Raw genomic sequence first — 16,839 nt, 5'->3', positions numbered from 1 at the left:
CCTGCAATATTTAAATTCTTGTTTCCTTTTCCCACCCTACCCCACAGATTTAGTTGAATTCCCGTAAGGAAAGTACTCATTATGAACCCATTATAACCATGAAAAAGCTTCTGACATGGGACAAACTAGTAAACGTTGAAACTAAATTAGGAATTTATTTTAGAATCATATATTAAAAAAACTTGGTAAATTGCTAACTTGAGAAGTGTGAATTTATCCCTGCTTCTTTAATCCCAGATGTACAACAGAACATGATTTAAGGAATTTGCCATAATAAAGTAGTAACTCCAGCAGAGAACCCAGTCCATCAACTGCCAAATTTTGAAAAAATTGCATTGTGACAATCTGAAAATTAGGAATTTTAAACCTATTTTCTCATTAGAAGCTTGTATTCAAATTCCTAAGAAGGCTCCAAATGTGATGAGAAACAGCAAATAAGACATGTGGACAGGGAGAGTAAGTGGATAGTGCCTGCACGTAGAGTGAGAAGCGTAAATGAAGGCCTCAGAAGAATAGGCTTATAGAAGCCAAAATAGATGTAGGATTAGAGACTATGGCGAAGGATAAAAGTTACAGCCTTGGGGCGGATGCTTGTAAGGCCGGGTTAACAAGTTGGAATGCCCACACCTTCAGTTCCTCTTTGCTGCCGTCTGCAGGATAGAAGAGTGTAGATTGTTAAGACCTGAGGAAAAGAATAATATTCCTTGATAGTGACAGAATATGTTAATGCTATCTTTATTCATAAGGGTAAGTTCTCAGAGGTACCAAACTGAAAGAGAAAATAGGGGACATGTGATACAATTAATCTACCAATAGATCTTGATACGTTTTTCAGAATGTACTTTTAAGGAGAGGACAGATATACAGCTTTTCTGTCACTTTAGCGTCAAACGTAGAAGTTAAGAAAGAAGACTTCAAAACTAAAAACATAAATGTAACTGAGTTTCTCTAAGGCTTGGGAGATTGACGTAAAATTTTGAGAGACTGGTAAATCATTCAAGCAGTATAACTAAGTTAAACTTACTATATTGAGTTTTATATTCACTGAATAGACACATGTTATAGTGTGTCAATCTAAAGCATAAAACAGTATATCCTATATAAATTGGCTATAAATAGCAGCTCTGAATATGCCAAAGACCTTTACTTACTGTGGTGGTTTTCGTTTATTCACAGCAACCTCTGGAAGATCTTGATGCTCAGTTGAGAAGAACGCTTAGTCCAGAGACTGTTGCAGTGACATCTGCAGTTGGTGTAAGTTTTGAAAATCTTAGTAAAATCTTCCCATAACTCTAATATTATATTCCCGGAACATAAACTGTAACCTAGACCGCTATTAATACCTTTAACACCTATTCCTTGTTTCAGCCAACAGAAATGAGATGGATTAAGGAAAGAGTAATACCGACCCAGTGTAACTATGGAAAAGATTTGATTTGAAAGATACTTTTCTTGTCTTACCTCTGGTTAGAATTATACCACAGATCAATCCTGTGGATTTTGTATTTATACTTTGGAGGAGGTTGTACTTTAAAGTTTTACCTTCTTCCTTTTAGGCTTGTGACACAATACTGTTCTAATTACTACTTTTCTATGATTATCAAAGTTATAATTTTAAGTATCCCTTGAGAAAAATTAAGAAAGCAATATAGAAGGATTAAGACTCAAAATTTCTTCTTAAAAATCTTTCTTTCTTTACATCAGACTTATGTTTAGGCTGTAAAAAAATAGCAAATTGCGTCAGACATAAGTGTGTCTTCATGTATACTGTCTTTCTTTCTGCCTTTTATAAAAACCAGAAGCAAAGCAGCATGACAGGAGTTTGAGTCCCGTAAGCTAAAGATTTTGTGGTATCTCTGTGTGTGTTTTGCAGCCGGTGTCTGTGGTGGCTCCAACGGCCGTTACGGAAGCAGCAGCACAGCCCCAGAAGGATGGTGAGAATCAGCCTTCTTCCTCCTATATTACCACTTCCAGACCTCCCTATAATTGATTATATTGACTAAATAGTCAATATAGTCAAGAAAGACACATTCTTGAGAATGTAAGTGTATTTGAGATTATTTTAAAGAACACTTTTATTTATTTCGTGACCAAGGAGCATTGATACTAATATCGAGAACAGGTGGTATTAGCAAATTAATGAATCGTTTACATTGTTATTTTTGGGGGGTGAGGGGACATGCGAGGGATAATGATAGTTTCCTAGCATAACACCCTTTGATTCTTGGTAAGATAGATAAGGAAATTCAAGCATATTTATAAAAATTAATTTACTGGTGACCTCTTGCATTCTGTGACACTGGCTATATATAGAGAGAGATAAGCTTGAATAGCATAGATAGTAGAAATACAAATGTAAGATTTCAGTTCATCAGTTTAAACATTATTTTTATCTATTTCTGACGTCTTTAGAATTGCCATGTCCATAAATATAATCTCTTTAGAGAGGCATATTTCGAACTTAATTTTGTAAAAATTATTCATACCAACAGCTTAAATATTTTATTGAAACTTTTGTCACCATGTGCTTAGTCGTAAGTTCATATCAGCTACTACTGTTCTAAAGTTTTGTTGTGAATCTCGTCACCACATCATCAGTCCCACAGAACCTAGGAATTTTAAAGTTTCTATTTTTGGTCACCTTTTCCTTCAGAATCATTTGTATTCAAAAGTTAAAATTATTAAATATGAGCTATACTATATTTACGTGATTTTGTATAGCACATGCTTAATATTAATTTTCCCTTTTTACAGTATATCCATTCTCCTCAGCACCACCTGACATAAATCTACTTCCCTGTATACCTATTAATAAGATTGCCTGAATGCTCTTACTGCTTCTTGTCTTCCTTCCTTAAGTGCTAAATTTCACTTAAAACCTCTCTAAATTAGGTTATTTTCAAGGCAACTACATTCTGAATTGGCTCTCTTATTTTAAGAGAAGTAACTTAAAAATCAGTAGAACAGACTAGAAAGTCTAGAAATTGACAAACTAAAAGGGAATGTAGAATATGAAAAAGGCCTTTCAAATTAGTGAGAGAAAGGATATTTCAGTAAATGGTTTGGACAACTGGACAGCCATCTGGGAAAAAAGCAAAGATAGATTGCTAGCCTAGACCAAAATAAATTCCAAATGGATCAAAGATGAAATGTGATATCATAAAATAGTACTGTGAGGAGATATAAAAGGAATATTTTGCGTTTTTTTAACTGTTTAGAGCAGGATCGATGAACTTTTTCTGTAAAAGGCAAGAAAGTAAATAATTTAGGCTTTACTGGCCGTATAGTCTCTGTTGCAACTACTCAAATCTCCTGGTGTAGCCCAAAAGCAATAAATAATACATAAATGAGTGAGTTTGGCTGTTTTTCAATAAAATTTACCTACAAAGACAAGTAGTGGGCTGAATTTGGTCCATGGATCATAGTTTGCTGATCCTTGATATATAGAAAGGTGTTAGTATGTTTAATACCCTACCTAGAAGCAGTAATAAATCTGAAATTTTCTTCATGGGGAAAAAAAAATGCCATTTGGTCCAAAGGTAAATGAAAAGCTGGGAAATGTGTGTGTGTGTTCATATCACAAAAAGGACTCGTTTTGCTAATATAAAGAGTTCTAGAGCCAGCCCTCATGGCCTAGTGGTTCAAGTTCAGCATGCTCTGCTTTGGCAGCCTGGCTTTGGTTCCTGGGTACAGAACCACACCACCCATCTGTCACTTGCCATGCTGTAGAGGTGGCTCACATCAGAGAACTAGAAGGGCTTACAACTAGGATATACAGCCATGTACTGGGGCTTTGGGGAGTGGGGAAAAAAGAAAGAACGATTGGCAACAGATGTTAACTCACGGGAAAACTTTCCCTGCGGAAAAAAAAAGAAGAGTTCTATAAATTCAACATGGACCAAAAAATAATCAAAAGACACAGAAAAAAGAAATTTAGGCATAAAAATATTTAAGTTCCTTCAAGATAACAGAAATGCAAAGTAAAACTAGAAGTGATTTCATTTCTTACCTCTAATTGGTAAACTCAGAAGTTTAACAGCCACCAGTGCCTTGGTATAGCCTCTTTGGAGATCAGTTTAGTAAAGTCTATCAAAGTTGTTTTTTTTTTTTCTTCTCCCCAAAGCCCCCCAGTACATAGTTGTAGATTCTAATTGTAGGTCCTTCTGGCTCTGCTATGTGGGACGCTGCCTCAGCATGGCTTGATGAGTGGTGCTAGGTTCACACCTAGGATCTGAACCGGTGAAACCCCAGGCCGCTGAAGCTGAACGCGGAAACTTAACCACTTGGTCACAGGGCCAGCCCCTGTCAAAGTTGTAAATGGAAATGATTCAGCATTTCCATTCTTAGGTATTTATTCCACAGATCTATAAAAAAATTTATTAGTGCACGTTTATAATAGCAAGAAGTTCTGAATAACTTAAATGTCCATCAGAAGCGCAGTTAAAATATGGGACATAAAGGGGGCTGGCCCCTTGGCTGAGTGGTTAAGTTCGCGCGCTCCGCTGCAGGCGGGCCCAGTGTTTCGTTGGTTCGAATCCTGGGCGCGGACATGGCACTGCTCATCAAACCACGCTGAGGCAGCGTCCCACATACCACAACTAGAAGGACCTACAATGAAGAATATACAACTATGTACCGGAGGTCTTTGGGGAGAAAAAGGAAAAGAAATAAAATCTTCAAAAAAAAAAAAAAATATGGGACATAAAAAAAGTATACATATATGTGATGTATACATACAGTACAATACTATGCAATCATTAAAAAGAGTGAGACATTGTTATGAAATTATCTCTGTTATATCATTAAGTGAAAATATCAAAATCAGTATTCTACTCATTGTATAAAATAAAGAAATTCAGGTATGTATCTACATTTCTCTAAAAAGAAACTCGAACAAGTGATTGTCCCTAGAAAATAGGACCTAGATGGCTTTCAAGTTGCTCAAAACTACTTATCAATGCTTCTGACACCTGTATTGTCCTGTTCTGGGATTTTGCCTAAGTGCCTTAACCAGTTGCCATAGCCGATTTTCATTTAAAAATGGGTCTTTAATATCCTAGTATCCTATAATATCCTAACATCCTATCTTTAATATCCTTTTAAAATTTCATTGTTCACTTCATTTATTTATATCTTTGAGTTAAAGAATGAATAATTGAGTTTTTACTGCTTGTTATTCTTAGTTTTTATAGTATCCGTTAATGTTGTAGTTAAACTGTGAAGCTGCTTTGCTTAATGTAACTTTTATTCCCTCAAGCAATAACATATCCTTTGTACATGTGTACAAGGACAGGTAGAAGGTTAATGATGTATTTTCAGACTTTGACAGTTTTTCACAAACAATGTAATCTTTCATACTAAAGGTGTCTAGTAGGAGAGCAAACAATAACTGTTTCCCCTTGTTGGACAAAGCCTAAGGAGAAAGGAGGATAAGGAGATTTTCCTTGCCTCTAAAAAGTTTCCTCATCTGTTAAGTAGTTTCATTTTGCTGTATTTCTGGCCAAAGGGAAAAGAAGTTAACGAAAAAGAGGTGCCGTTTAAGTTCTTTTCCTTCTCCATGTATTTGTTTCAGTTTCTCAAGTCACAGAAGGTCCCGTCCTAGCAACTACTTCAGGAACTGGTGTTTTTAAGATGGGGCGATTTCAGGTAAGACAATCACTTCTTGCCTTGATTCCCTCTTTGGAGGGAGTATGTATATAATAAAATGCTTACCTACCTTTTGGGACATGGGGCAGATAGTCATGCTATCTGCCCTTCCTCCAACCCCCCCAGGATTACTCTTTTGGGATATATTTCCTTCCATTCCATTCCTCAGATAAGCGTGTACATCTAAAATTGACCCTGCTTCTCCTCTGAATGTGTTTTGTGGCTTTTTCCCCGTCTAGTAGCTGCTTTCCCTAACCATTCTCTTATTGTTAGTCACTAGGTTGTTTCTTACTTTTCCAGCATAATAAGTAAAGTAACACTTAACATCTTTGTATATAAAAACATTTTCCCCTTTGTAAGATGATTTTCTTGGGATTAATTTCTGAAGTGAAAATACTGAGTCAGCATCGAGTGATACTATATTCCCTTTATTTTCCCAGCTGGCCCAACAATTGCACATTTTCTGGCTTTTAGTACGTAGTGCCAAACAAGCTTTGAAAAATCGTTTTTTCTTTCTTTTTTTTTTACTGCTTTCACAATGACTTTCTGATTATTCTTGTGATAGCACTTGGAGTTGGGGATAGTAGGTGATATTTTTCTCATTTGTAAACTGAGGTTCTGAGAGTTGATAGCTGGGCTGAGTTTGTAGTTAAAATACATGGACAAACTAGGACAAGGATCTGGATCCTCCTTTTAGTAGCAGTTAGTTGTGTTGATTCTTGAAGCTTAACTGGCATTTAACATTTATTGGATTTCATCTTTGTAGTTTTTCTTATTTGTAAGCAACCTTCAAGATTCCATGACCTGTTGATTTCTGTGTTTTCACAGTCAAAGATGGAGGGACTATGAAACAAATAATCAGCCTACTCACTGACTGGGAAATAAAGTGATTCAGTTTTTTATGGTCCATTTTAAAAACTGAGCATTGGAGACTTTGTTTTTTAATCTCACTTTGGTCTCTTCCCATCAGGTTTCAGTAGCAATGGATGATGCCCAGAAAGAGGGTCAAAGTAAGTCAGAAGATGCAAAGTCTGTTCATTTTGAATCCAGCACTTCAGAGTCCTCAGTGCTATCAAGTAGTAGTCCAGAGAGTACCCTGGTGAAGCCAGAGCCTAATAGCGTAACCATTCATGGCATCTCTTCAGATGTGCCAGATAGTGCCCACAAAACTCCTCTCTTAGCAGCAAAGTCAGAAACTGGGCAGTCTACCAAGGTTGGACGTTTTCAGGTGACAACTACAGCAAACAAAGTAGGTCGTTTCTCTGTATCAAGAACTGAAGACAAGATCGCTGAAGCAAAGAAAGAAGGACCAATGGCGTCTCCTCCTTTTATGGATTTGGAACAAGCTACTCTTCCTGCTGTGATACCAAAGAAAGAAAAGCCTGAACTGTCAGAGCCTTCACATCTTAACGGGCCATCTTCTGACCTGGAGGCTGCCTTCCTAAGTAGGGATGTGGATGATGGTTCAGGTAGTCCACACTCCCCCCATCAGCTGAGCTCAAAGAGTCTTCCTGTCCAAAATCTAAGTCAAAGCCTTAGTAATTCATTCAACTCCTCTTACATGAGTAGTGACAATGAGTCAGATATTGAAGATGAAGACTTAAAGTTAGAGCTGCGGCGACTACGAGAAAAGTACGTATATTTCCTCCTGTGAGAGAATAATGGCACGATCCTATTAAGAGCTAGCTCCTGATGCCTAGATTAGTATTCTTTTCACTGCAATATGCTTATGTTTTGTTTCTTTTAAAGAGAGGGTGATACGCAAAAACTAGTTATCTGAATGTAGTTCTCACTGAGTCTCTTGTGCTCATAAGAACCCATAGCATCTCTAGTTATGGAACTCTTTCAGCACCCATGTATTATGGTTACTATATTATTGTTTTTATTAATAGCACTTTTTATCATTATTAACCTAACCTTAGCTATTTACTAGTCTACCAAATGAATCTGGTAATGGCACTGAAATGTAGATGATGTTGGCGGGTTTTTTGGTCATATTTGACAAACTGGATCAGAGTAGCAAATCCTGGACTCCTGCATATAGCCTCTAAAATCAGGAAATCTTTTTCTCGTAACGCATCAGCAACCATTTGTTGTTGGCTAGGAGCTTGTTAGAATTTGGCTTACGTAATGAAGGCCAGCAAGATAAGTTGACAAACTAGAATCTCAAGATTAAATACGTTTGGGGAAAAGATTCATGAGTAAGTAAATACTTGAATTGGAGGTTAAAGAATATGTTGTTAATTCTTGTTTAAACAAAGGTGATTATAATATTTTTGAGTTATGTTTGGTTATCTTTCATAGACATCTTAAAGAGATTCAAGACCTGCAGAGTCGCCAGAAGCATGAAATTGAATCTTTGTATACCAAACTGGGCAAGGTTCCCCCTGCTGTCATTATTCCTCCAGCTGCCCCCCTTTCAGGGAGAAGAAGGCGACCCACTAAGAGCAAAGGCAGCAAATCTAGTCGCAGCAGTTCCTTGGGAAATAAAAGCCCCCAGCTTTCAGGTAAAAAGCCCTGGACCAGGTCAGCCATGGCTGTCCCATCTTTTGTTTCTGTCTCCATTTGTATATAACCTATTGAACATGTGCTGTTTTTGTTAAATGTCAAAGGAGTTTGAATGTCTTAATATTCTTACTTCCTACTCCCCATGTTTATAGTACCTCTTTTTGCGTGTATGGAAGTAGAATGTGTTAGTGCAATGGCTTATTCCATTGTAACTCATATTGCTATCTACTGGTAGTCTTCATTTATAGCTGTTCTTAAGGATAAAACATGTAGCTTTGCGTGGTAACTCATATAACTCACACCTCACCGAAGTCTTGAGCAGCTGGAAGAAAATAACATTGTTCTCTATTTAGTAAAACTTCAGGTAAATGCCTCGTTTTTGTGAATGAATTGGTCATAATTGCAACTGGGATGAATGTAAATTTCATATAGCTATTTGGGTATGTCTTAAGTGGTAATTTCCTTGATTAAAGTTTTTATTTCATTTATGTGTATTGAAATAAAAAACTTGCTAGTGGTTGTAATCAGAAAAATAGTTAAATCATAATCACTTGTAATAAATGATTGTTTGTCTTAATTGTGATAGATTTTACATTTTGGTGAAATTATGGTAATGTTAACAGATAATTAGTGGAAAAGTGAAAAGGACTGAAATAAGTTTATACCTCATATTTGCCCTCCAGGTCTAATATTAACATGTTGGAGAGTAGTTGCAAACTTCATAGCAGCTTTCCATCTCCCAGAAGTTTTCAGAGACCCAAACCTTTTCTCTAGCACATTGATCTCTAATCTCTAGCACATCAATTCATTAGTAGAGATGTGATTACAAGAGATATCAGCTAATTTAGCTTCTGTTCCCAATTTTGGCATAACTTTTCCTTTTTGCTGGGAAAGATTTGCTCTGAGCTGACATCGGTTGCCTATCTTCCTCCCTATTTTTTTTCCTCCCCAAAGCCCCAATACATAGTTGTATATTTTAGTTGTAAGCCCTTCTAGTTCTTCTATGTGAGCCACCACTCCAGCATGGCTGCTGACAGACGAGTGGTATGGCTCCATGCCTGGGAACCAAACCCGGGCCACTGAAGCAGAGCATGCCCAACTTTAACTGCTAGACCATCAGGGCTGGCTCTTGACGTACTTTTTGAATGGACTTCTGTTCCACTAGTTACTAGGGAATAGAGAAGTCAGTCAATTTCAAGACACTTGACTAGTTATTGAAAGCCACCTTCCAAGAACAATTTTAAATATGCATTGCTCTGTAGTCACCTGCGTCACTTTTTGAAACTTCTTATTACTTGATTTGACATATGCATACAAGAAAGACTAAGCAGAGACTGCCTACCAAACCTATTTCTATCATGATCCAACTCAGTGTTTTATAATAGGGTACAAAAAGCCATCATGGAATTAGAAAATGGAATTCTCTCGTATCCACTACGTGTTCTAGTCTCCCTGCTCAACTCAGACTTGTGAACCATCTCAGTTATCTAAAGCTAAAAACCTTTTGGGATAGTTTCCTATAGCCCTGATTCTCATGTCATTCCTCACTTCCCCTCCTGTTAGTGAGCCTTTTATTCTTTCATCAGTTACAGCTTTTGACCCACTATTAGTCACTCGGTGGGACAAATTGGAGGAATAAGAGCAGTGCCTATAAAGTGCATTGGGAAAGCTATACACGTTTCCTCATGCCATTTTATCTTTTGGCAGGTAACCTGTCTGGTCAGAGTTCAGCCTCAGTCTTGCACCCCCAGCAGACCCTCCACCCTCCTGGCCACATGCCAGAGAGTGGGCAGAATCAGCTGTTACAGCCCCTTAAGCCATCTCCCTCCAGTGACAACCTCTATTCAGCCTTCACCAGTGATGGTGCCATTTCAGTACCAAGCCTTTCTGCTCCAGGTCAAGGTAAGAGATGAAAGCAACCATCATCTTCCAAAACATTAAAATGGAGATATTGCCATATCTGGGACAAAAGCCTGATGAGTAACCTGTTGTTAAGGTGGGTTAGAAGACCAGCTGACCAGAACACAGCCTGTGTATTGTACATTTAGGGATCTTTGGTTCGAAAGGGGAAGTTGGGTGATGATTAGGTTAGGTGGACTTGTTGCTCCCATCAAGTGAAATAGCTTTTTTCAAGGGATTACAGCAACAAATTACATCTGCGGCCTATAGGAGGACTTGACCAATTGAATGATTCATTTGGTATTTGGAACTTATATTTTAATACTAGACTGGAGATTCCCTGGACCAAATGTGTCTGGAAGCTAATGCATTTGCTTAGCCACTGTAGACTTTTTCAACTTCTAAGTATGAGAGTAGCATACTGAGATGAATAGCCCTGCAATTCAAATTTTATCCATAGTATACTTAATATAGTTTTGTTTATTAATGATCACTCAAAACATTCCTATAGAGGAAAGAGCTTCTAGTAACATTAGAACAAGAATTGAAAGGAGTTGGGTGTCTGAGTGGAAAAGATTGAAAAAAAATATAACTAGCATAGGTGCTTTTGCCACAATATCACAGAAATTAAAGATCAGATTGTCTCTTCACAAGATGAATGTACTTGTTGGTAGGAGCTCAAACTAGCCAGCGTTATTCCCACTGGGAAAGCTTCAGCATCTCGCAGATAGAGGGAATGGAGGCCTAGTGTCTCCTGCCCTGCATATCTGACCTCTCCCTGGAGGCTCGTTCTTCTGTGTGCCGTCTTAGCGCATCTCACCACTCCAGCCTCCAGTTTCTAACATCCTGCAGTTGTGTTCTGTCTCTTCTCTCTCTGTTCTTCCCTGTTTTTCCCCTCTCACAGGCTGTGCGAAGTTTAACTGTGCATCTGAGCAGGTGACATTCAAACCTGGTGGCAGGAGGACCCGATTTCTGAGTACGCCCTGCTTGGCTCTTTGTGTGTAACACCTTTACTCCTTCCTTGTCCTTGTTTTTCTGCTGCTTGGATTTGATGTATCATGCAGTCCATTTTCATTTGTCTCTTTGTAAAATCATCTAGTCAGTGGCTTGGCTGAACTACTGTTACCCTCAGAAGTTTGGGTCGCTTTGTTAATTATGTTAAAATATATAGAAATAATAATAGGTTTCTATAAACTTCAAAATAACTTCCTGGTAGAATTGCTTCTTCGTAGATCTGTGACAGAGGGTAGATATGGTATCAAGGCTATATAGACTGCTGGGTCATTGCAGATAATGAAGACTGAGCTCCACAGTCTTATTCAGTACTACCCCTTGTTCTGGCATTAGAAGAGACAGCATCTTGACCACTGATGCCTTTAGATCTTGGCATCAGGTAAAAGTTAAACCCTATTTTTCTTTTTTTTTTTTTTCCAGAGTAGGTTGAAATCTTTTTCTCTCCTCAATTAAGCCTAACCATCTAGTAGTTGAAAAGATGGTAGAATCTCTTCACTGGATCCTTTCACCAGCACTACCCTCTAACTCCACAAGATGAGTAGTTCAGAAAGGGTTTCAGTGTGGTTATTCTGATAAAGCATTTATTCTATTAAAGACCACAGCCCAGCACCCGCAAGTGAAAATGGTCTTTTAACATGATTGCTGAGATTTCTCAGCTTTCTTCTTAAAAACACCGCTCAATAGCAAGTCACCCAACCTCTCCAGCCCATCTTCCCCATATGTGAAACGAAGATGACATCTAACTCTTAGGGTTGTTGTACAAATCAAATTGGATCATGTACACAAAAGCAGGTAGCACTTGAGAAACACACATCATTTCCCTCTGATTAGCCAGTGCTTACCTGGCACATAGTAGGTAGTCAGTAAATGTACGTTCAAATAAAAATTTTAAAAACGAAAATAAGGCTCAAGTAGAAAACCTTTGTTAGTTTGGATAAAGATCTTCTCTGTTAAGGCCTCAAACTTCTGATGTGGTTATTAAAGTGCTTTAAAAATGCATGTGCTAAGACCGTCACTGTTTCTGAGTGTAGTTCAGAGGTCCTTGGGCCTCACATGTCACCGGTCCAGGGCTGTTTAACAAAGAATAAGGTGGAAGGCATTACCCAATTTAGTAGTTTTCCAAGCATGTATGATTTTTGAGTACTCAGATCAATAACTTCTCTGGTTAGACTAGACTGGACCAAGCATATTAGCACCTTGACACATATATAAGCATGTAATTTATATGTCCAGCTAGAAAGATGAAAAGGCATCTTTTCATCTTTAGTAGGAGACAAGTGTTTTGAAGTAGAATGTGACATGTCAGGCCTGTGTTATTCAGCCTGAAATGTCTAAGAGGGAAGAAAGACAACTATTGCTTTTTTGTGTAGTATAATGTGACAGGTACCACTTAAAATTAATTAATTCAATAAGTTCTCATCACACTCTAAAGGTAGGTGGTATTACACTGTTGCTCAATTGAAAGTGGTTAGAAATCTTAAATCTTGTCACTTCATTTTGAGTCTAAGATGAGAGACCTTTCATCTTTTGATAGCATATCAGTATACATCGTATAAGCCTTGGTGAACAAATTGCAAGAGGCAAATGTAAAGCAAATATGGAAAGAAAACAGGTGCTTATAGGCATGGGGGTCTTAGTTTTGGATGCATTATTCTATGCTCTCAAAATAGATAATGGTTTGGAAGCACGGCTTGGCTTAATGCTTTATTTATGTTCAAAAGTTGCTCGTTTTCCACATAATTTTAAAGATTTTTTGAGATGGGAAAGGGTTAGTATGTATGTCTAGGATGTGGAAATATATTAGCCAATTTAAATTGACTTAAAATTGTAACAATGGTACTATCAGTCTACTGTGGTAGAATTGCTAATGCATTTAATTGAGTGCTTTTTAACAACCCAGCAGGAGAAACAGAAAGTGGGACAAGATCAGTGAAAGACTGCTTGGTTATTTGAAATTCAAGCAGTGAGACCTGAGAGAGGGTGTTCCTCCTCCATCCCGGAATTTGGATGCAGGGCGTTACTCTTTTAGATACAAACCCTGGGTATGGAAACTCAACTTCTGTCTTCCAGGTAGTGCCACAGTCCCTTAGATAACCATGTTAAGGCTGACAGGCCAGTAAGATACATCCATCGAATGACATCTATGGCAAGGGCTCCCAGGTCCTACCAATCTGTCTCCCCTCCTGCTTTTTCTTGCTGGGATTTTGTGTGCTGTTTGGAGATTCTAAATATTTTACACTGATGTTTCTTTATCTTAACACATTGCTCTCTCTTTGTGCTTCAGGGAAGATGGTGAAAAAAGTCTGTCCTTGCAACCAGCTCTGTAGTAATTATCTTTTTTTTTTCTGTTACTTTTGGTTCTTGATTGCAAAGCCTGTTATCTATGAGTTCTTTGAACCCTGAAGCCTCGTGACTCCCTGATTTCCCAACTTCCATCTGTCTAGTTCTGCGCCCCTTTCTAATAGGCTCCTTAATGAGCTTAATTGCTGACCATTAGCTATCCTTCCAGATTAAGAAATGACCTCATAATAAATGCTCTCAGTGATGACCCCCTGTGAACCTAGCTGTGACGATTATAGATTGATAGTGCTCGTGGATCTGTGTAGAGAGATCAGGGATACCTGGCTCCTTTAGGAAGAGGAGCCATTTAGTCAGCAAATATGTACCGTTCTACCCATTGGAAAATCAGCAGTAATCAAAGCATACAAAAGTCCATACCCTCACATCATAGTGGGAGATGTCTGCTAGATCAGTGAGGAGAGAAACACTGCGTTGTAGAGTTCAGCCTCTTAAACTGGTGGCTCCTCGTGAAAATGCAGACAGTTCAACAACCCAACAGGCCACCAGAGGTCAACCAGAAAACTGCATACTTGGGATGCTAAGCAGTAAGTTATGGCCCATGATAGGTTATTGTTACCAGGATCTGGTGGCTTGGGAATGGGGATGGGGGAAATGTATTATGGCGAGAGAAAATCAAAAACAGATTTTTGGTGGTAAAGCATACAGTGCTTTTTAGAGCTTTTAAAGGTTAGTATAATCTCTGGAAAGCAAGCAGCGTTCTCAGAAATATCTGTATTACAAGTGTTGTTAAACACTTTACTACTAAAATGGACTAAATGCACTACCCGTTCTCAGAGCTTTTGTAGTCAAGTCACCTTTCCCAGGAGTTAATTTGTGGTCAGAAGGGATGTGTGTGTTTGTTTCCCTCTTCAATGGGAAAGCCTGTTTTCAGAAGCTAGAAAAGGAAGGTTAACTGTATGATTGACTCTCCCTCATGCTATAAACGCCACTTTGAGAATGCAGTATTGTATAATATATATTCAAATGAAAAGTGAAATTTGGTTATAAAGGGGCCTCACAGCATCAAAGGTGACCAGGAGGAGACTAGAGAGGTGTGACTCCCAGCATGAGCTCTTTGTGAATAAGCAGTGTTCACCTCGACTAAGCTGCTTGTATTTGGCTTTTGACCGCTCTGCTCACTTGTGATTGTTTCCGGTTTTTGTTTTGATTGTCTCACTCATCATCAAGCTCACCAAGCAATAATCATTCAAACAGGACAACAGTCCTCATGCATGTGATACGCTTGTTCTGGATGTCATCATTATTATGACTGCCGTCCTTTTGCCTGTGCCTCCCACTCCACTACTGTCTCACTCTTGCTATTCGAGGAAGGCTGTTTCCTGTGCTTTTATAATTTTCCACTTGGGTTTCCTGTCCTCTAGGGGAACTTAACTCTTCTTTACACTGTATGTGCAACAGCAATCCCCTAGTGGCTCCAGCGGGCACTAAGAAGTGAGCTAATACACACAGTGCAGTAGTTCCATGTCTTGCCGTGGTGGTAAGAAGCATGTGACTTCGCTCACTCTGCAGCTTCACCTCAGAATTAGCTGTCATTCTAGCACAGACATGCTTGTGTGTGCCGTTCCCTGGGTGGTAGGTTATAAACTTGACTTGAGACCAGTGATGGATTATAAAGAATTTTTAAATGGCAGAGTTGCTTCAGGTGTGTTGCTGTGCTCTGGTGCTGCTTTGACCTTGAAAACAGGAAAATGTATGCATTTATTTAGTTGGCCCCCAGCCTTACTTGGATATCTTAAGTCCTACTGGCTCACAGCTTACTTTAGTAGCTTTTATTTATTCTGCAGCAAATGTGAGATCTGGTAAGAAAATGGGGGGTGAGGGAAAAAAACAAGACCGTGACTCTTCTTTCCCTCTTCCCTAAAACTTGCCTCTTCGAATAATCTTCAGTGTGCCCTCCAGCAGAGCCGAAATCAGGCAGGACACAGACTCCTTTCTTTCTCATCAAACCATAGAAATAGAATTCCTTCATCATAACCTCAAAGCTTCCTCCTGCCCTTTGCACCCCTACCTCAGCTGAATGTTCCTGTTGCTTCCACAGGAAAGTGCTTGCTCTTCTGGGAAGAGAGGGGAAAGGGGGTGAGAATCCTGGAACCAATTGAAACTGGGGTCATCTTCAGGAAAACCATGTCTTCCTGGAGTTGAAAGATTCAGGCACACCATAGAGAACCTTCCTTGTGGGTAATCTTGGTTCTTTACTCATGGGAAATTGGGAGAGGTTGAAGCCTTAATTCCTCCCAGATTTATGTTTACCAATTTGTGTTTATGGGTCCAGGTGAAAAAGTTTTTGGAAAAAAGAGTGCTATTTCTCTTATTACTTCTTCCTATTAAAGAATGGCTAAAAACTGTGGCAGTGTCCACATGGATTGGGAACCCCGTCTTTTCGTGGGCCAAGCACCTGTCTTTGCATTCCTTTAACCCTGCCTCAATGCTCAAGAAATCCTCTTCTTTTGCCCTGCATTCTGCAATATTCTAGAGCAACTAGGCTCGTTGACCATGCTCCACCTCCCTCATCAATGTGATGCTGGGAATAGAGTACTGGCAGTAAGTTTCAGTACTCTCAGTTACCATGTGAATGGGCTGAAAGAGGTCCCTGCCTTTTGTGCCTACCATCATCCTGAGTTGTTTAGCCTCATCTGTAGCTCCTGAAGAGAATCTGTTTTCATTACCCTGTTAGGCCAAAACATTTGGTTAAATAAAACCTTGGAACCTTCCTTTCTTGCATGGCTTCCCAGTTCATCCTCTCCCCATTCTGGCTTGCCATTCATCATCCTGTGAAGTTTTTCCTCCTCTTAAAATTATTACCCAGCCTCTTTTTAATGGATTGTATTCTGTTGCTTCTTCTAACTCTAGGGACCAGCAGCACAAATACCGTGGGGGGCACGGTAAACAGCCAGGCTGCCCAAGCTCAGCCTCCTGCCATGACGTCCAGCAGGAAGGGCACATTCACAGATGACCTGCACAAGTTGGTAGATAATTGGGCCCGAGATGCCATGAATCTTTCGGGCAGGAGAGGAAGCAAAGGACACATGAATTATGAGGTGAGTCTTCCCTTTTGCCATGTTCCTAGTTTATCAGAGTATCACTCAGCACATATCTGAATCGGAGACAATAGAAACTACCTAGGCTAGTGCTTAACATTTCATGCCATGACCGTCTTTAGTACCTCATGAATTTTAACACTTTGAGAAAACAAGACAAAAATCACCCAGGTACACTTTCATTTTTCCTTCCATGAATCCCTAGCTCCCTATCTGTCAACTCAGTTTTTTCTTCTCTCTTCCGTCACCATCCTGAACTGCATGCCCATGCATGCACATACACATGATTCTGCCCATTTCCAGTCAGAGTAGATACTCTCACCCCCGTTTGGTAAGTGGAAAGAGTCAATAATTAGCATGAAGGGTTTTGTTT

At 39.0% G+C, this 16,839-nt stretch overlaps 1 protein-coding gene across 50 annotated transcripts in view; it reads left to right on the top strand.

Annotated features, from left to right (window-relative positions):
• The window catches only part of WNK1 (WNK lysine deficient protein kinase 1), a 163,836-nt gene that overhangs the window by 135,380 nt on the left and 11,617 nt on the right, over positions 1–16,839 (top strand). For 17 of the 50 annotated variants that reach the window (XM_070620385.1, XM_070620422.1, XM_070620396.1 and 14 more), the window contains 10 exons: positions 1,177–1,254; positions 1,874–1,934; positions 5,573–5,646; positions 6,617–7,278; positions 7,951–8,153; positions 9,862–10,056; positions 10,958–11,050; positions 13,352–13,393; positions 15,316–15,342; positions 16,279–16,466. In XM_070620385.1, the coding sequence (XP_070476486.1) occupies positions 1,177–1,254; positions 1,874–1,934; positions 5,573–5,646; positions 6,617–7,278; positions 7,951–8,153; positions 9,862–10,056; positions 10,958–11,050; positions 13,352–13,393; positions 15,316–15,342; positions 16,279–16,466 (1,623 nt within the window). The remainder of the gene's footprint in view (positions 1–1,176; positions 1,255–1,873; positions 1,935–5,572; positions 5,647–6,616; positions 7,279–7,950; positions 8,154–9,861; positions 10,057–10,957; positions 11,051–13,351; positions 13,394–15,315; positions 15,343–16,278; positions 16,467–16,839) is intronic. The other 33 variants (XM_070620414.1, XM_070620411.1, XM_070620410.1 and 30 more) reach the window with 6 other exon arrangements.

Source organism: Equus przewalskii, chromosome 5 (assembly GCF_037783145.1).
Source record: "Equus przewalskii isolate Varuska chromosome 5, EquPr2, whole genome shotgun sequence".
In the NCBI taxonomy this organism is placed as follows: domain Eukaryota; kingdom Metazoa; phylum Chordata; class Mammalia; order Perissodactyla; family Equidae; genus Equus; species Equus przewalskii.
The sequence above is the reverse complement of the archived record's forward strand: the minus strand, read 5'-3'. Positions and strand labels throughout refer to the sequence as shown.